The sequence below is a fragment of the Taeniopygia guttata genome, chromosome 1 (genome assembly GCF_048771995.1).
Source record: "Taeniopygia guttata chromosome 1, bTaeGut7.mat, whole genome shotgun sequence".
Taxonomy (NCBI): Eukaryota; Metazoa; Chordata; class Aves; order Passeriformes; family Estrildidae; genus Taeniopygia; species Taeniopygia guttata.
In genome coordinates, this window is record NC_133024.1 from 76,767,638 (window position 1) to 76,784,884 (window position 17,247).

General features: G+C 37.2%; 1 protein-coding gene across 2 annotated transcripts in view; it reads left to right on the forward strand.

Annotated features, from left to right (window-relative positions):
• UBAC2 (UBA domain containing 2) overlaps positions 1–17,247 on the forward strand; it is an 89,491-nt gene that overhangs the window by 51,599 nt on the left and 20,645 nt on the right. For both annotated transcript variants that reach the window (XM_030276531.4, XM_030276538.4), the window contains exons 5-6: positions 7,160–7,283; positions 9,200–9,247. In XM_030276531.4, coding sequence (XP_030132391.4) covers positions 7,160–7,283; positions 9,200–9,247 — 172 coding nt within the window. The remainder of the gene's footprint in view (positions 1–7,159; positions 7,284–9,199; positions 9,248–17,247) is intronic.

Sequence of the window (17,247 nt, forward strand, 5' to 3'; positions counted from 1 at the left end):
ATTGCTGACCAGCTAAAATCCCTCTCATATGAGAAAAACTTTGTTTATTTGCCATCTGAAGTTAAAAATACCTTAATTTACAGCAAAGAGCTGTGTAATCAGTACATACTTAGAACTTCTTTTTACCAACAAGATCTGGTGCAGCACGAGGAAACCTCAAAACTGAGACATACCGAGATGTGGTGTTAAAGCAGATGTCTCAAACGCCCGTGGACATTCCCAGTATGGTTTTAGTATCATAATGATGAGGATTTACAGAAATGCCTTTCAAAAATGAATGAGGGAGTTAAAGAACTCTGTGACTTTGAGAGATTAGTAAAAATGTCTGCCTTTGTAAATTGTTTATTACATTTTAAGCAGTGGTAATAATGATAATGAAAAATGTATGGTAAATACATGAAAGATCAAAAACTTCTAAAACACAAATTTGATTCCCCTAAAATAATATTGACAAGAATGAGTGGCTAGGGAGTAGGAAGGGAATGAGATGTCAAATTGTGAGTTAACCCATTTGTATCTGAAATAACCTTGTTTCTGGGTGAAGAACTTTTAATGTAAAAGTTAAATTGTGTGTTTGTTAAGAGGGTTTTGGAGATTTGAGGTAGATGAAAAATCCTTTCGTTTGCTGTTAGAGGCTGTGGTTGAGAGCTACCTGGGCTTTTCCCCAAAAACTGATACTGATCATTCATGACTGCAAAGGACTGTTTCATGACGTCATTTAGTGGCCTGATTTTAAACAACCAACAAGGCATGATAAGGGTATTTTTGGCGGGTCCAACCCATGCAGAGTGGAGGATGCCTCTTTGGAAATGTTAGGGCTGTGTTCACAGCACAGGTGTTGGCTGACATTGTAGTGGTGAAGGTGTGTAGAGAGATAGGATCTCTACTAACACATCCCTCTCATCAGAAAGCCTCAAATAAATACAGGTCTAATGGCAAAGTTACTTTGTATTATAGGAAATGTTTTTGCTATAGCAGAGCACAGAGCCTTGTGAGCTACTCTTGTACCTACTTGGAGCACTTGGTTGACACTGTACACTGATTTTTCTTGTGTTGAACTCCCACTGTACACGACTTGATTCCCTTTAGGTGCCAAAGAGCTGAAGGGCTCTATCCAGGGCTTTCAGCTCTCAGTCTTAATGGAGCATTCATCTTCTAACATCACATTCAGAAAGTCTTTGTGGAAATTTACCAATTTTATTCTGGATTATTTTATTCTGGATTATTTTTATTCTGGATTTGTTTTTCCTTACTTGTTTTTGAATAATTTTTTAATAATTCAGCTTCATCAGAGAGTAAAATTGCTTTAAATGAAGTAATGAGAATTCAGGACTGCTTAAAGGGAAATTGCACAGGTAACTTGCTTCATATGTACACAAAGTAACACCACAGTGTGGTTCCCTCTCCAGCACCTAAGGTCTGCTGTAGAAATGGAAATTTTGAGATACGCAAATATGTCTTTGCTCAAGGGCTGACATTAGTACCCCAGCTTCTTATTAAAGGAAGTGTTTGTTTCAGAATTGTTTTATCATTATAAAACAACGCCAGTATGTGTTTCCTGCTTTGATCTGATAAAATATTGCCTTCCTTTGATTAAGGTACAGTATTAGACTGTACCCTTTGCGTCACACTGGTATTTTAGATACCAATCCAGCCTAGCATGATGAGAAATTAGCTCAAGCTAATTGCTTGAGATAAATGGTGCAGTTTGCATTCTTTCACTAACTGTTCATCCTTCTAGCTGTTTGTTTTCTGTTCTGATACAGCTGCTGTTGGTCCAATATCTGTTTGACTGCTCCAGGATTTGGACATATAAATTTAAAAATTGCTGTGTGTCAGAAGGTGTTTGTGTTTACCATATTATGTGCAGACATACATTTGTGTTTACCATATATGTACAAACACTGTTCAGATTTTGACAGGCAAGATGAGGAACATGGAACCCCACAGGTTACAAAATATATTGTTGGATAGTCTTGGCATTAAAAACTAAAGCTTACTTTAGGATAGGTGTCTGACTTCCGCCTTCATGAGGGAATTGTAAACTGTTGGTTAGATCGTTAGTCTCAAATTTTAATGAACTGCAAGTTGCACTGATTCTGCAGGGATATCCATGGACAGGAGGAACCTTTCTTTTCACCTCCAGATGTATTTTTAAATTTTTCTCTGCATTCTTGCTGCTTTCCTGTGAAATATTGCTGTTAGCTAGTGAGTATTGGGTAACAAAGCCTAATGCTTTTGCTGCTATTGAGAGACCTCAGGCCATAATGGGCTGTCCTGCTTATGTGTAGTGAAAGGATTGGGTGCAGTAGGAGGGTCTTTTGAGTCCAAGGCTCCAGCAGATAGAAGAACACAACCATCAAGGGTAGTAGTCACATTCCACAGAGTTACTTAATTTTAAGGAATGTTATTGTGAATATTTAGCATGTTCAGAATAAAGACTGGAACCTCAAGTGTAATATGGCAGTGTTTGGGCTGACTGTAGGAACGCAGGTCACTGAAATGACTTAGTAACTTGAATTCCAAGTGCACTACTTGCGTGCCTGTATCATCTGCAGCTGTTTTTTATGTGATATTTTTAGTCCCCTAAAAAATACATGGTTGTGAATTTGTCAGTTTAATGGTTTTTTGGAGAACTTGAATGAAGAAAAACACAGCACCGCAGTTAGTAAGTGTAGTGAGTCATTCTGAATAAAATAGGTTATTTCTGCAGACTTAATCCCACAGAACTTCTGTTGACAGCAGCAAGCATTTTTGCAGAAGCTACATTTATTTAGCTTTCTAACCCTTTGTTCATGCATTTTAGAACCGTTTTTCTTGTTGTGTGCATATATTTGCTAGTGCTAATGTTTTATTTTAATCTGCATTTAATAGTCACCCTTTTAGACTTTAAATAGTGCATTTCTTTTGTAAGATGTACCTGCCCCTGATTTTTATTTCTCAGACAATTTTTACATCTCTGATTTATTTTTTTCAAGGATGTTGTTTGTATATGTCTTTTTTATTTCTTTGTACAAAACCAATCTCATAGATTCATATGATGTAGAATGTTCCTATCTTGTCTCTGTGTTTCTGTTTCACTTCAAATGTTGAAATTCAATGTGCTCTTCAAAATGAGAATATAATTATTGTAGAGACGGCTACTACAGTACATCTTTGGGATGGACATGTAGAATTTTCAAACTCTAGAATTCAGTTTTCAGGTTTTAGAGTTTTCTGGGTTGTTTGAAAATTTCATTTTCTATGAAAATGTGACTAAAATTAACTTCCTAAATATGAAGTGGGCAAAAACTCAGTTCAGAGTCAGAATATGTTTGCATCTATAGCCCTTCTTTGCACACAAACATCACAGATTCCTAGTAGAAGTTAATCATGGCACATGAAAGGATGTTCCTGATAGTCTCATAGTATAATGAACAAAGGGCTGGAGTGAAGGTCTCTGCAAAAGGAGGGAAAGCACAGAAAAGGAGACTAAAAGAGATGAGAGGAAAATCAAATACAGGAGGATAAGAAAGAAGTGAAGGGAAAAAACCCACTGAAGTAGTCCTTCAGTAAGAATGTTTTCCACTTGTAGATGTTGAATCTGATACATTATACCAAACAACTAATTAACATAACTAAAAGAGTTAAGAGCCAGTCCTTTTATTTGCAGTATGTGGTTGGATGTTTGTAGCTGCCCAGTGAAATACAGGAACAGAAATTCCTTCAGCAATCATGAGCTCTGGGAATAAGGCTTTGATTTTTCACAGAGCAATAGGGTAGCTTAGGTTTGACAGGATCTCTGGCAGTCATCTAGTTCAATCCTGGGTTCAAAACATGTCCAATGAGAACGGGTTATTTTGGGCTGGGTGTCCAGGTTGTATCTCTGAAGATGGAGATTGTAACTCTGGGCAGCCTGGTAAAATACATTATCCTGTCTGGAGTTGCTCTAGTATATTAATACGTTTCTTGAAGCATAAAGCCCAAAAGTGGACACAATTATTTAGATTTAGTCTCAGGAGCAATTACTTCTCTTGGCCTTATGACAAAAGCCAGGGGCCTCATAAAATCGGGGGAGCTGGCCTGACAGAAAGCACATCCAACCAATATGATTAATGCAACATTCTCTGTTTATTCAAGAGAAGATGGCAGTTTTTATACACTTCTACATAATTTACAGGTTACAAAGACACTCTGATTGGCACACTAACATTGTTTACCTTTGCCTTAAGGTGGTTGGACTTTTCACACTCTAGTTCATGCTCAGATGGCTGAATACTTTGTAGTTACCTTAACATAATTTCTGACTGCGCCACAACTGAATTCTCACTGCATCAAAGGCTTCGAGGCCCCATCAAGGCCGCTTATCAGGCCTAGTCTGACTGGGTAGCTCAAGTCTCACTCCAGACATAAATCATGACCTCTGTCTCTCAGAAATTCTGTAACATATGACAACATATTGATAATGCTGCCCTGTATGTGATTGACCTTTCCTGCAAGGATAAAGTGGCACTCAAAGGTTGACTAACACTCAAAGGATTCTCCATCTCCTTATCTGCCAGTCTGTTTTCTAGCCAGTCTATGCCACTGCCCAAGGTTTTTCCAACCCAGATGGAAGACTCGGTGCACTGTTACTTCTGTTGAACTCCCTAACATTCCTAATATCGGCTCATTTCTCAAGTCCATCAAGGAATAGCTGAATGTGATCCTGCTCTCCAACGTATTGACTGCTCCCTCCATTTTGATTTCACTCACTATCATGTTGGGAGTGCACTCTGTTGTGTCATCCAGGTAGTTTAATAAAGACAATAAATAGTGTTCATCCCAGTACAGATCCATGAGGGAAGCTGCTAGTTAGTGCTTGCCATTAAAGTTGGTGCTGCTGATCAGAGCCCTTTGAGTCCAGCAGTGTAACCAGATTCCCTCAAATCTTCGCTGCTTATGCAGTGCATATCTTCCCTGTTTTTCTTTGAGGGCTGAAGAAGAAACCAAGTCAAAGACCATCCTAAAGTCAGAGTGTACAGCATTTGCCATCTTCCCCTTCCTTACCCACAGTACCAGAGTCACTCTTGGTAAATCCATATGGGATATTAGTAGCTGCCTTGTCCATCATGTAGCTGGCAATGGCTCCTAGGAGCTTTGCTCTGTAACTTTCCCAGGGATTGAGGTGAGCTTTGTAGCTATCAAGATTCTCTTCTTGCCCTCCTTGAAGATGGATGTGACATTTGCAATTACCCAGTCAGGAACCTGCCCTAATCACCATGATGTTTCAGTGAGGTAGCATTGGCCACCTCCCTGAGAACCCCGGCGTGCAGCTTGTCTGGTCCTTTTGCCTCCTGTGTGATCACTTGGGATCAAGAGCCTCCAAAATGTTTTCCTTCGCAGCAGGTGTTGCTCCAGTCCCACCAGAGGCTCAGGGCCTTGCAAGGCCTGAGGGCAAAACTAACCACTGAAAACTGACAGGAAAAAGACATTGAGTGCCCTGGTTTTCTCTTGTCCTTTGTCACTGGGTCCCTTTTTTCACCAGTGGGTCCAGATTTTCCTTGATCATCCTTTTGTTATACTTTACTGTGTCAGCAATATTCTAGTATTATTCTGTGCATAACTTGTCTGACAGACCTGCTGTAGATAAGCAGCATCTCCATATAGTTATTCTAAGAAAGGCATTAGTAAACTATTGAAAATACTGAAGGCAACAGAAAATAAAGGGAAACTTTCAAAATACAGAATTATATAAAGAAAGTTGAAAGTTTAAAATTAATTGGAATGACTTTTCACACAGTGGAATCGCCTGTACAAATTAGTTTCACACAGCATTTTGAAGGGCACCAGTTTTGACATTTTAAAAAAGATACCTGAATGGATATTCAGGTAATACCTATTTATATTAGATGTGAACTCTGTCTAAAAAACAAACACTGATGCCTTTAGGAGCATACCTATGTAGTGCCTATGAACTTACTGTTTTAGGAGAAAAGGCCCATCACTAAGATTCCTCCAGCTCATCTAGGTTTTTGGGTACTGAGCAGTGTCAGACACCAGACCTTGAATTAAGCTGATAGCTACTCTGGACTGGGGTGGTGCTTTCTGTGGTCTCTGTTGACGTAAATTAATACTAACATTTAGGGAACCTTTTAGCATTCTTTAATCTCTTTAAAATACACTTGCAGTCTTGGGAAATTCCTTTTTGTACTTTCCCATCTTACGATTGAGTGCATTCTTGCATGTGAAATCTCTGTGTCTGAGTCACTGTTTATCACAGGATCAATAAAACCTGAAAAGCATGCTACAGTTGTGGTATTCTCTCAATTTGGTCAGAGTAGAAAGAAATAATTTAGAATTACTTTTCTAAGAAGAGAAAGTATATTTTTTCTTTGTTTTTCTTCTATATTCACTTATAAAACCTGATTTATTCAGTGAATATTGTCTGCAATGGAATAACTTGTTTGTGTAAAAATAATTACATGCAAAATTGAGTGTCTGAATGAAATGCACTAACTTGTGTTCACAAGATCAGTCTAGGCATCTGGTCATTATAAAAACTGCTTCAAGTCTTAAGATTCTATAAATCTCCTTCCAGTGATGGTTTAAAAATTTCAAAAACATCTTGTGTTGTGATTAAGATGAGGACCCTAAAGGAAGTTTTATTTGTAGGGCCATGGAAGTCACTGGCAAAGGGAAGTTAAATCAAACTGTCAGTATTCCCATCTTAGATGCTGTACTCTATTGGCAATACTCTAAACACATTAAGTCTGGATAAATACCAGGAGCTTGGCTTCATAAGTGAAGTGCCTTCCTTAACCTTTTGGGAAAGGTAAAGTCCTTACCATTTGTTCATTTGAATCATATTTGTTCTGATGTAGGAGATTACTGCTGTTCTTGTTGTGTGCTGTGCTTTATGTAAAGAATCTGCTATTAGATGAAATATGTTGCCTTCTCTTCTGCCTCCAGTCCTAAACATTGGGAAATAAAATACTTTTTGCCACTTGTTCTTATTTGCTAATGAATCTATTACCCAGCATGCCAGAAGTTACCTAGTGTGGGTTCCCAAGGAAGACCTTTGTTTGCAAGGTGGTGTAACATTTTGATTGTTGTGTACTTAAAATTAACTCCTTTTGATTGTTTGACATTACTGCTGTTAGTATAATTCTTATAACCATCTGTACCTTTCTTTTTGCAGCTTGGGTCCTGTGTTTGCGCTGTTTGTTCCATTTTATTCCTCCATTCCAAGAGTGCAGGTGACACAAGTATTGGGCCACTTTTCTATAACAAACAAGTCTCTGGTCTACATACTGGGTTTACAGGTATGGTATGTACTTGCTTGTTCATCTTTTACTAAACTACTAGTGTAGTTAGTAGTTAGTATTTCTGTTTGTCAGTGAATTTTGATGCTTCCACATGCATGATTCAGCATACATTTAGCTAGCAACTATCCCATCAGCTAAACTAAAACATAGAGAAATATGTGTTTCTAGTATGCTGAAGTGGTAAGCAAGTGATCTGTTCTTACCTTGTCTTACATGGGAAAATATAATAGACAATTCTGCAGTTTTGGTTTTTTTGGTCAGTAAAATGAATTAGACCAAAATAGATGAAAATGGAACCTAATCCTAAAGCATTTTTATCTTTCACCTTTCTATTTTGCTTATATTCTTGAATTTGCTTATTTTCCCCTTGTCTATTAGAATTCAAACAATGTAGAATACAGTATTTTTTATGGTAAGACTTAGTAAATAATCAAGGTTTTAGCTAAATTTCACTTTTATTAAATTAATCTAATTTGTATGCCATGCATTACCATGTGACACATGTAACATAGAGCACAGCAACATCATGCATTATTCTGTGAAATATGACCAAAAAAATATAGCTACTTGGTATAGAAAACTAGTAATTATTCAGAAAAAAATTAAAAACCCCCAAACCCAGCAGCCTAGAAATGAATGGACACTTGTGTCACAACTTGAATGGTGAAATAGGAGATTTGCAAATTTATCAGAAATTAGGCTCACTTCTATATTTTCTAGGGATTCAAAAGTAGCTCTGGCACAAGCAATGGGAAAAACACCATAGTTATGATACTCTCTACCAAATGTAGTAGGGAGTATTTTAGAATAAGTAGTCAGTTTCAGAATATTGGCTTGTGCTCCACATGAACATTTCATTCATCCTCTTTCCTGTTCAGCCTTTGGTCTCCTTCACTTTCTGCTCCAGCACCTTATTTTCTTGATCTCTCAGAAATCTTGTTTCCTCTCTTCTGAACCCTTCAAGTCCACTATTATTGCAGTCTTTGGGAAAGCCATGATATTATGTGGACTGTTTTCCATATTGTCTTTTACCTTTTGCTTTCGTACACACAGCATGGATCCAGCGTGGATCAGTGCTGTCACTGAGCCCCCCAATGGGGATCAGTGCTGTCACTGAGCCCCATATCTCTGCGGGATCTCTCCCTGCTGAGCCTGAAAGGTTGCTGCTGTCATACAGAGCCTGAGGAAAGACTCATTTGCCTTCTCCTCATTTGTAAACTCTGCCCTTATCTCAAGTCATTCTTTCCATAGTCAGAACTCTAGAGGGAAGGTGTTCTCACAATTCAGTCAGCATCACACAGAAACATTTTAGTAACCATTTTCAGTCCATTTTTCCAGTTTGGTTATAACCTTCTCCAGGTGATTAGTCACATACTTTGCTAGAAACAATGGGCTGCCATGTTGACTTATCAGGATTTAAAAAAAAAATTTGCTCCAGCTTATTTCTGTGATTTCATGTCAGCAAATATGTCACAGGGTAAGAACTTTATTTCCTTAATTTTGGTGCTTAGGCTGTCTGTGACTGCATGTCTGAGAGCTTCACTTGGAGTGCCTGCCTGCTTGGAACTCTTCTCCTCTTGCTGCTGAGTCATTTCCTTTGCTTCAGCCTGTCTTTCAGACCTGTTTTCTGTGCAGCCTATAACTGACATCCTGTTATACTTAGTAAGCTATATGAAAATAAAATGTATTGTTCTGTAGAAGGAGAACAATTGTTGGATCCCTGTGTTTTTTCCACTTGCTCCTTCTGGAATACTTTTTCTTTTTGAATGGTAAACTGAATTTTAATAGAGGTAACAGTCTGACGTCTCCCATTGTCATCATGAGTGCATAACCTATATCATATTGCAACTTAGTGGTTCATATAGCAATAATTTAGTAAAACAAAAATTTAAATCCCTACCCTTGTCTTCCAGCTCTTAACGTCTGGTTCCTACATCTGGATTTTAGCCTTAAGTGGATTGGTAAGTCTTACTGTTATAAAAATCGTATGTTGCTTAAAACACTCCGTTATGTGTGGGATCAGCACAGTATATTTGGACTCAAAAAGAACAGAAGTTGCTAAGTAACATTTTGTGTTGGCAAGTAGAAAGTTTTCCTCTTCAACTTCCAAATATGTAAAGCACTGACTAGCTGGTGATAAACTGATAGACGACAAGATTGGTGGTTGATATTTTCAGGGTGCCACTGTTCCCTGCATAAAATTAATTTTGTTGCCATGGATATAGCTATACACCCAGAACTATAAATGAGATTGCTGAGGAAATGGTAAAAATGTGTACCCCGAGTTGAGGTTGTTTTTTCAGTTTTCAGCAAGCCTCAAGCTTTGATTCCAAAACTCAGGTTTTAATAGCTTTGCTGTGAGGGTTTTTCATGCTTTCATCTCCAAGGAGATCTGTAGTATAGCTGTTTCTCACAATGGCAATGACAGTAAAGGGCACAAAATCACATTCATCACATCAGTCAGATAAAATTCACTTCTGAATTTCTCTCTTAGATCTGTCTTTTTCCTTTCTGACTCTGTTGTTGGTACTAAGACAGTTAGTGCTGAAACAGATTGTGCTAAATATTTCAGATGTTTAGATACTGATAAGCTTCTTTTTAAATTTTACAAACTCTGAAATTAGGAGCTCAGACTGATTTCTTGGCCCAAAAATTGTAACCTTTTTCAACAGAGAGAGTGCCACCACTTCCAAGGGAGCTCATTATTAAGTTGGTGGAAAACTCAAATTATGCCCTTGCTGTACCCACTAATTTGAATTTGGGTTGAGCTCAGAGGGAAATGCTGCTACAACTTAGTAGTTTGATCTCTTACCATTTGCATTGACTGTTGCAAAATATTCTGTGAGTTTCTAGGATAAGTAATAACAGGAGTGATGGAGCAGCAAATAGTGATGCCTGTTCATGATTTGATCTTGCTATAAATATCAATGAAAGCAGTGCAACTAACAAATCAGAATCTATCTCTACTGGAAATCAGCCCAAGCTTCTGTGCCCACTGAAGGATCTGTGACTTCCTCCAAACACACTACCCTTCCTGTTACGCTGCTGGCTCTTTTAATAGCCCTTCCTTTTGAACAGGTGTTCATTAGAGAGGGAAGGAAAGGAAAGAAATGGAAAGGTATTTTAACTCCCTCTTTCCTGATGATACAAGCTCTGTCTATACTTGATTATATAGAGTAGGTCAATTTTTAAAAAATAAAGAGTAGGTCAATTTTTTTTTTCGTAATACATTATGCAGTTCCTATTTTAATTCCCTCTTAATCTAAAATTTTGTTCTTCTATATAATGAAACTTGCTGAACTTTCTTAGTAATCTTTTTTATAAATTAGCTTTTTTTAAATTGCAAGCTGACAGTATGTTTTACTTAGGTGTAAAACCATAGGATTAAATTGAGTTTCTTCTGTGTCCCAGGATGGCTAAAAATCATTTCAAGTTTTCATATTGCTTCAGTCAGAATGAATTAAGTCATCATTAATTACAATGTGTTTTCAATCTCAATTTTTTTTCTGCAGCAGGCAGAGCTGCACTCCATGACTTCATAATAGGTGCAGTGTGGGACTCCGATTCAGTCAAAGAAAGAAACTAAGAGTTTCTAGCCAGGCAAAAAGCCTGGGAAAGAGCTGGAGAAAAATGTAAATAACTCTTTATCTCTCTTGTTTTTCACATTGTTTATAGTTAAGTTCTATCACTGTGTGTCAAGCACTTTGCACCAATGCGGTGGGTTGTTTTCACTTCAGAACCAATGGATTTGGTCCTCACGAAGCTCTGCATAAAAGAGCAGTGTATTTTGAATAAATCAGAGTTTTACTTTCACCAGCCTTCTGATCTGGTCAGAGTCTCTTCATTCCCATCCTGCTTTGACAGTGACAGTGCAGTAATTTGAAAAGAATTTCATGTTAGGATTTTCAGCCATTTCTTTTGCATAGCATATCTGCCACACTTCTGTTATTAAGAAGTCTCTTTTTCTTCTCTGTTAGAAATTATGATTTGGTGTCTTTTGAGAAAACTTGGTAAAGGAATAAAGTTTCACAATGTATTAAATAATCTGAAGAAGGATATGCAACACTATAAAGATGCCTTTTATCACTACAAGTGTAGTTGGTTGATAACATTGTATATGTACAATTACAGAAATAAATAGATTGTCAAATTAATGTTAAGTCATTCTGACAGCCTATGTTTTGTAATTCTTACTACTTTTAGCATTTTTCTAGCTTACTACCTTAGTCTTTGTGGACTCAAATTTTCAGGTATTTGTACAAAAAGGATAGGTAAATGCACAAACATCAAGTCAGGTGTGATATTTAGTCACTAGTTTATTGCCTGGTAGCCACTTCGCTGTATTTTAAGCACTGAAGATCACTTAGGCACTCATGTTGGATGTGTTATGATGCTGTTTTGTAATTAAGCTTTTGTTGCACTTCTGCTTATGTGGAATATTAAAATGGATGGTGCCAGCACAATTTCTGAGTTGTTGTCACTTTCCACCTTGTCTTCACTGTGTTCCTGGTTTAGGTTTATTTAAATTCTCACAGCCTATATTTGAACATGACTAAGTGGGATCTGACTTTCTAGTTACATGCTTGCAAGTGTCATTAGACCTTCTTGTGAATTCTAGGCAGGGTATAGAGGTACTGGGAACTGTACTGCCTTGAGTTCTTGTTTTCAGTGGTTTTGAGTGATGCTGTCATTACAGAAATGAGTGTATGAGTCTATGTGGGCAGGTAGGCATTGATGTAATGTGCCTGGTGATAGGGAATTTTTGACAATTTGTAGTTTTGATGGTCAGTTTTTGTCAGGTGCAGAAATTACAGCACATGTTTTGTTATTGGAATACAGAAGGTCTGCTATGTCTGTCTTTGTGATAAGGTATATCTTGCTAGATCTAATTGTAAACCAGCACGGGATTACAGTCTTAAAGGCAGTTTCTTTACTGTCCACATGAAACTGGACAATCAATTATTTTACTTTTGGTATGTCAGTTGCTGGTATGTTGTATAAGACATGCTGTTTAAATCCATGATGCTTATGTATAAAGAGGAGAAAATTTATGTAGTAGATTGTAAAGAAATTCACAAATCTCTTGTAATCACTAATCTATACTCATCTTATGTTTGATAAGACTAATTTAGTTTCTTGTGATTTATTTTGCCAGGAATATACGATGCCTGGTGCATACAGACCAAGTTTGTTTCTTATGATGTGAGTTTTTTGGGGTTTGTGTCATAAAATTAGGAAACATACTAGAGATGCCCAAAATTCTTTCAGTAGTTGTTTACGGAAGTGCTACCATATAGTGCATATCACTCAGTTTAGTGAAAACTTGAAACAGTGTCTTCACTATTTTTTTCTTTTAAAATAGTCGAACCACCTTAGGAAGTGGTATTCATGTTTCATTGGATGTAGAAATCTCTCCTTTTTTTTTTTTTTTTCACCCCTTTAAAATCTCTTGGATTCCCACTTAACATTTTTCCTTGCCATACTCTGGTAGGATTGAAATTTGAGAGGAGTGTCAAGACTCAGTCATAGCTAGATCTTATCTGCTTAAAGAAGTAAGCTCAGGTTGGTGACCAGCAGAAGACATGTCCCATGAAGACATGCAGTTCCCTCTACTTTCTAGGATAATGTCATCAGACAGAGCACATGCCATGGGTTTTTCAGAGTGGCTTAGGGCTATATTTGATAGCGGAAAGGTATCTTTCAGGCCCTTTTTTGTGATTTTAGTGTTCTAGCCTTTTTTCTTACCTCATGTCAGTTTTTTATTTGTTTGCAAGATGACCTTCACTGCATAAAGTTCAAAATTTGGAACCCACCAAGTCTCCTGTGAGCTGCCTTACATTTATGTAGAGTTCAGTTCAAAGCTTAGGAAACTGAAATTGAGAAGTTTCTAAAACCCTGCTTGTCTTGGACATTTCACTAAACTGAATGCAACAGTTTTCTGCATTGTTACTGTGCTATGCTGGAATTTACTTTTCTCAGATTGTATGAAAAGTTGTGCTTTTTATATTTAGATATTGGAAATATAGAGAATCTGTAAATTGGAGTTTGTACTTTAGTGGCTTAAGCTTAAGATAGAAAGTTCAGACAGTGTTGAGTGCATTATTTTAATTTCAGTTCTTTTTTTTTGAGTACATTAGTTAGTATTCATAATTTTGAAGTGACTAATTTAGTTTTACATAGACTACAGATGCTGTTAAATGCTCCCAAGTGTATTTGGATTATACTTTTGCGTTCTGTTTGTTAAGAACTTTATCTATCCTTTCTGCTAGTTGTTCAGTCAGCTGAGGTGTTTTTGTATCATGAAATAATGTCCTTTGGAATTGGCATATATAGGGTAAAACATGATTCAGCTCGGGGAGCAAAATAATTAAACTGGACATTCATGGTTTTAGTTCCTGTCTTTAAAATAGTCTTATGTAGCTAATATCTGATCAGACCTAGGAATCATTGGTTTTCTTGTTGTTTTTCTTCCTCTTTCAGATCTTTCTTACAAGATTTTGAACAAAGCATGCTGAATTCTGTGTTGTTTTAAAACATGCTGTATTTGCATTTGTATTACCCCACAATATAGTGTTCACATTTAAAATATCATCCCTTCTACATGCTTAATATTAAACATGTGCTTTCTCAAAGAGAATCTTTGGTCAGAGTCTGTTAATGTATGCAGTTGCCTCCACATTCATGTCCTGCTGTGCATTGTCCCTGATCCTCCAGTTAGTCTGGATATCCTTCAGTCATCCACATTTAATCTGGTGCAGGACTTTAGTCAATGTATGATACTTTTTGAACACTTTGTAACTGTGATTGTAAGTGGTTTCAGGTAACTGTTAGCTAAATGTTGGATCTAGTTAATTTCTGAATATTTGACATTGGTATTACAGTATAAATACCAGTAGTGTTGCTAGTATCAGTGAGACTACTCACTAAAAATTCTGTCTACCTAGTAAAACCATATATTTTGTGTGTAATGGATGTGATTCCCCTTTCCTGATAGAACTACCTGCCAAAGAGCACATACTCAGTTCACAGAAGCACTGAGGGCAACACCTGGTCCAGCCTCCCTGCTCAGGCAGGGCCACACAGAGCAGCTTGCCCCAGGACCATGTTCTGATGGCTTTTGAGTATCTCCAAGGATGCAGACTCTACCACCTCCCTGGGCCATCTGTGCTAGTGTTCAATCAGCCTCACGGTGAAGTGTTTCCTGATCCTTAGAGGGAGCCTCCCACGTTTCAGTTCATGCCGATTTCTCCTTTTCCTGTTGCTGAGAAAAGCCTGGTTTCGTCCCTTCATTTAGCTTCAAGCATTTCTTTACTTCGGTAAAATCCCCTCACCTTCTCTTCTCCAGGCCAAACAGCCCCACTTCTCTCAGCCTCCCCTCATGTGAAAGATGCTCCCACAGTCCTTTGATCATCTCTGTGGCCCTGCACTGGACTTGCTCCAGCAAGTCCATGTACATTAACACATGTGCTCAATCCTGCCCAAAACTAATGTGCTTTATTTGTGTGTGGACAGTGCTCAGTGTTCAGCTGAGTGACAGGAAGTGACTTGATCTGAGTGTCACTACATTTACTGACTTTATTGACCTAATGTCCCCTGTGGTGTGAGCTGTCCCTGCCCACATCAAGGTGTGAACACATGACAACTGACTAAGCTACCAGCACTTATTCCTGCATCAGTTAATGCATCTGAAAAAAAAAGGAATTGGTTCATCTGGAATACAGAGGATGCTGGTTTGGAAGTGAGGTTGTAATTGTCTAGGGAGGAGGGAAATGCAGATATTTCCAACTCTAGAAGAAGGAGAAAGTAGTGAGAGAAGACAGGAAAAAGTCATAACGTGTCATAAGGTACTTTCTCTTTAATATCTGTAGAAAAATGGATATTGGTTTTCAGTTTGTATTTCAATTCTGAAGTCTCTCTTGGATCTGAAGAAGAGTTTCTGTGTCCAAAATATGGTCTCTTTGGTCAACTATACCAACTGGTTCATTAGGAATTAGATTGTTCTATCAATATTTCTTTTTTTTGGCAGCAGCATTACCCTTTTTCAGAGAGGGAATCCATTAGGGTAATTCAGCTGTGTATGTACTTTGGAGACATCTGCCAGAGGATCCTAAGGGTGCCCATTTCTCTTGAAATTACTATGACACCAACTTTAAACAATCAGCTTATTAAGCAGGTTTTTAAATTACAGATATTTATGTTGGGTTAGATTAATCAAATCCTGATCTTTTAATTAATGAGATTTGGTTAATAATGTGATAATTATCACCTACAGAACACTGGCAGAGACCAAAGGAACGTATGCTTAGGACACCAGTAAAAGTTAAGAATAGTTGTACTGTGCTGAAATGGCAGTACAGTCATGCTTGCACATACACAGTGTTCTTTAGCTGATAGTGATTCCATCTGACCAATGAAGCACTAATGAACTCTGAAGAAAAAAGTTTCAAGGTATCTGGAAAATGTGTGAGGCAAATCAACTGGAAACAAAATTTAGGAGAGATATTTTAGCATCACTATAATTTTATTTTTATCTCAAGGTAACTCTTGCAAAAGGCTGTTTATATTATTTGCAATACTTTCCAAAAAGGAAATCCGAACAAAATAATCTGTTTGAATTTTAACAAAAGTTGAAAATACATGTGTAGTGGGGTTTATTTGTTAGGTAGTTTTGTTTCTTGAGTGGTTTTCACACAATCCCTCTTGTTTTGGTAAATGCTTTCTCTAATGAAGATAAATACAGAATCCTGACACAAACTTCAACCCATTTTTTGATTTTACATGTATGCAATTCAGAACATACTAAGGATTAAGCAGATACAATAGGTATAAAAATGTCACTTCACCTTAAGAAAACTATTTACTTTTCATTTGTTGGTATCTGAAAATAGCCAAGTCTTGAGTACATGATGGATGTATTTACATTATTCAGAACAAAATAATTGAGTATTTGATGTCAAGTTCTGTTAGTTAAAATAATTTTCAACATAATTTTCTACACCAGTCTGTCTACAATTTTTTTCTGTTTGATTTCCGTTTTTGGTGTTAATCAAGTACAGTAAATTTGAATATTTAAATTTTAAATACTACTCCAGCTACCTGTGGAGCATATGGGTCTTTGCAATGTGAAATACTGGAGAGTTTCCATGTTTGGTTTATCTAATTACAGAGAAAATACAGCTACTTCCTTTTTCTTAAAAATGTATAACTTTAGAAGGACATGAGGGAAGGGGAAGTTAGGCTTTATATGGGGGCAGGAGAAGGTTAGGAAACTTCATGTGAAGTACCAGTAGTAAGCCATGGCATTAAGAAATTTAAAATATCTAAGCGCACTTTTATTCTGCAGTGTGCCAGAGTTTCCAGCATCCTCCATTTCCTCTTCTTAGCACTGTGCCACATACAATATGGTGGAAGATGCTGTGACTAACAGAAATTAAGATGCACCTTATGTTGCTAGCCACAAATTCTCCATTTTAACAGTGTGAACATAACCACAACGTCTTTTTGTGGTGACTTTTGGCGGGTAAAATACACTGGAGGCTCCTCTGTTTGGGGGAAGTAGCACTTTAATCTGATTTACAGTGCTGAAATTGGAATAGAATTGAGGTCATTTTATCTTCATTGAATAAACAGTGTTGCTTTATGTTCTTAAACACTAGACATTCACTCAATGTCAATAACAAAAATAGTGTAAAAAGTTGCTTTATACTTTGTCAAAGCTTATGATTTTTAAAATTGTATCTATTAGGTTCTGCATATGAACCAGCTATAGAGGAAGTTCTTTGGAAATACTTGACATTAAGACAGGAGTATGACACTGAGCCAGACTGAATCACGAGACCTTTTTTAACTACAAATGTCTCCATTCTGGGTTTATTGGAAATATAGAAATAGCTATCTTGTCCTCACTAGTTGAAACTTATTGAAATTTGGTAATAACTGACTACAGGATTTTAAAGTTTCT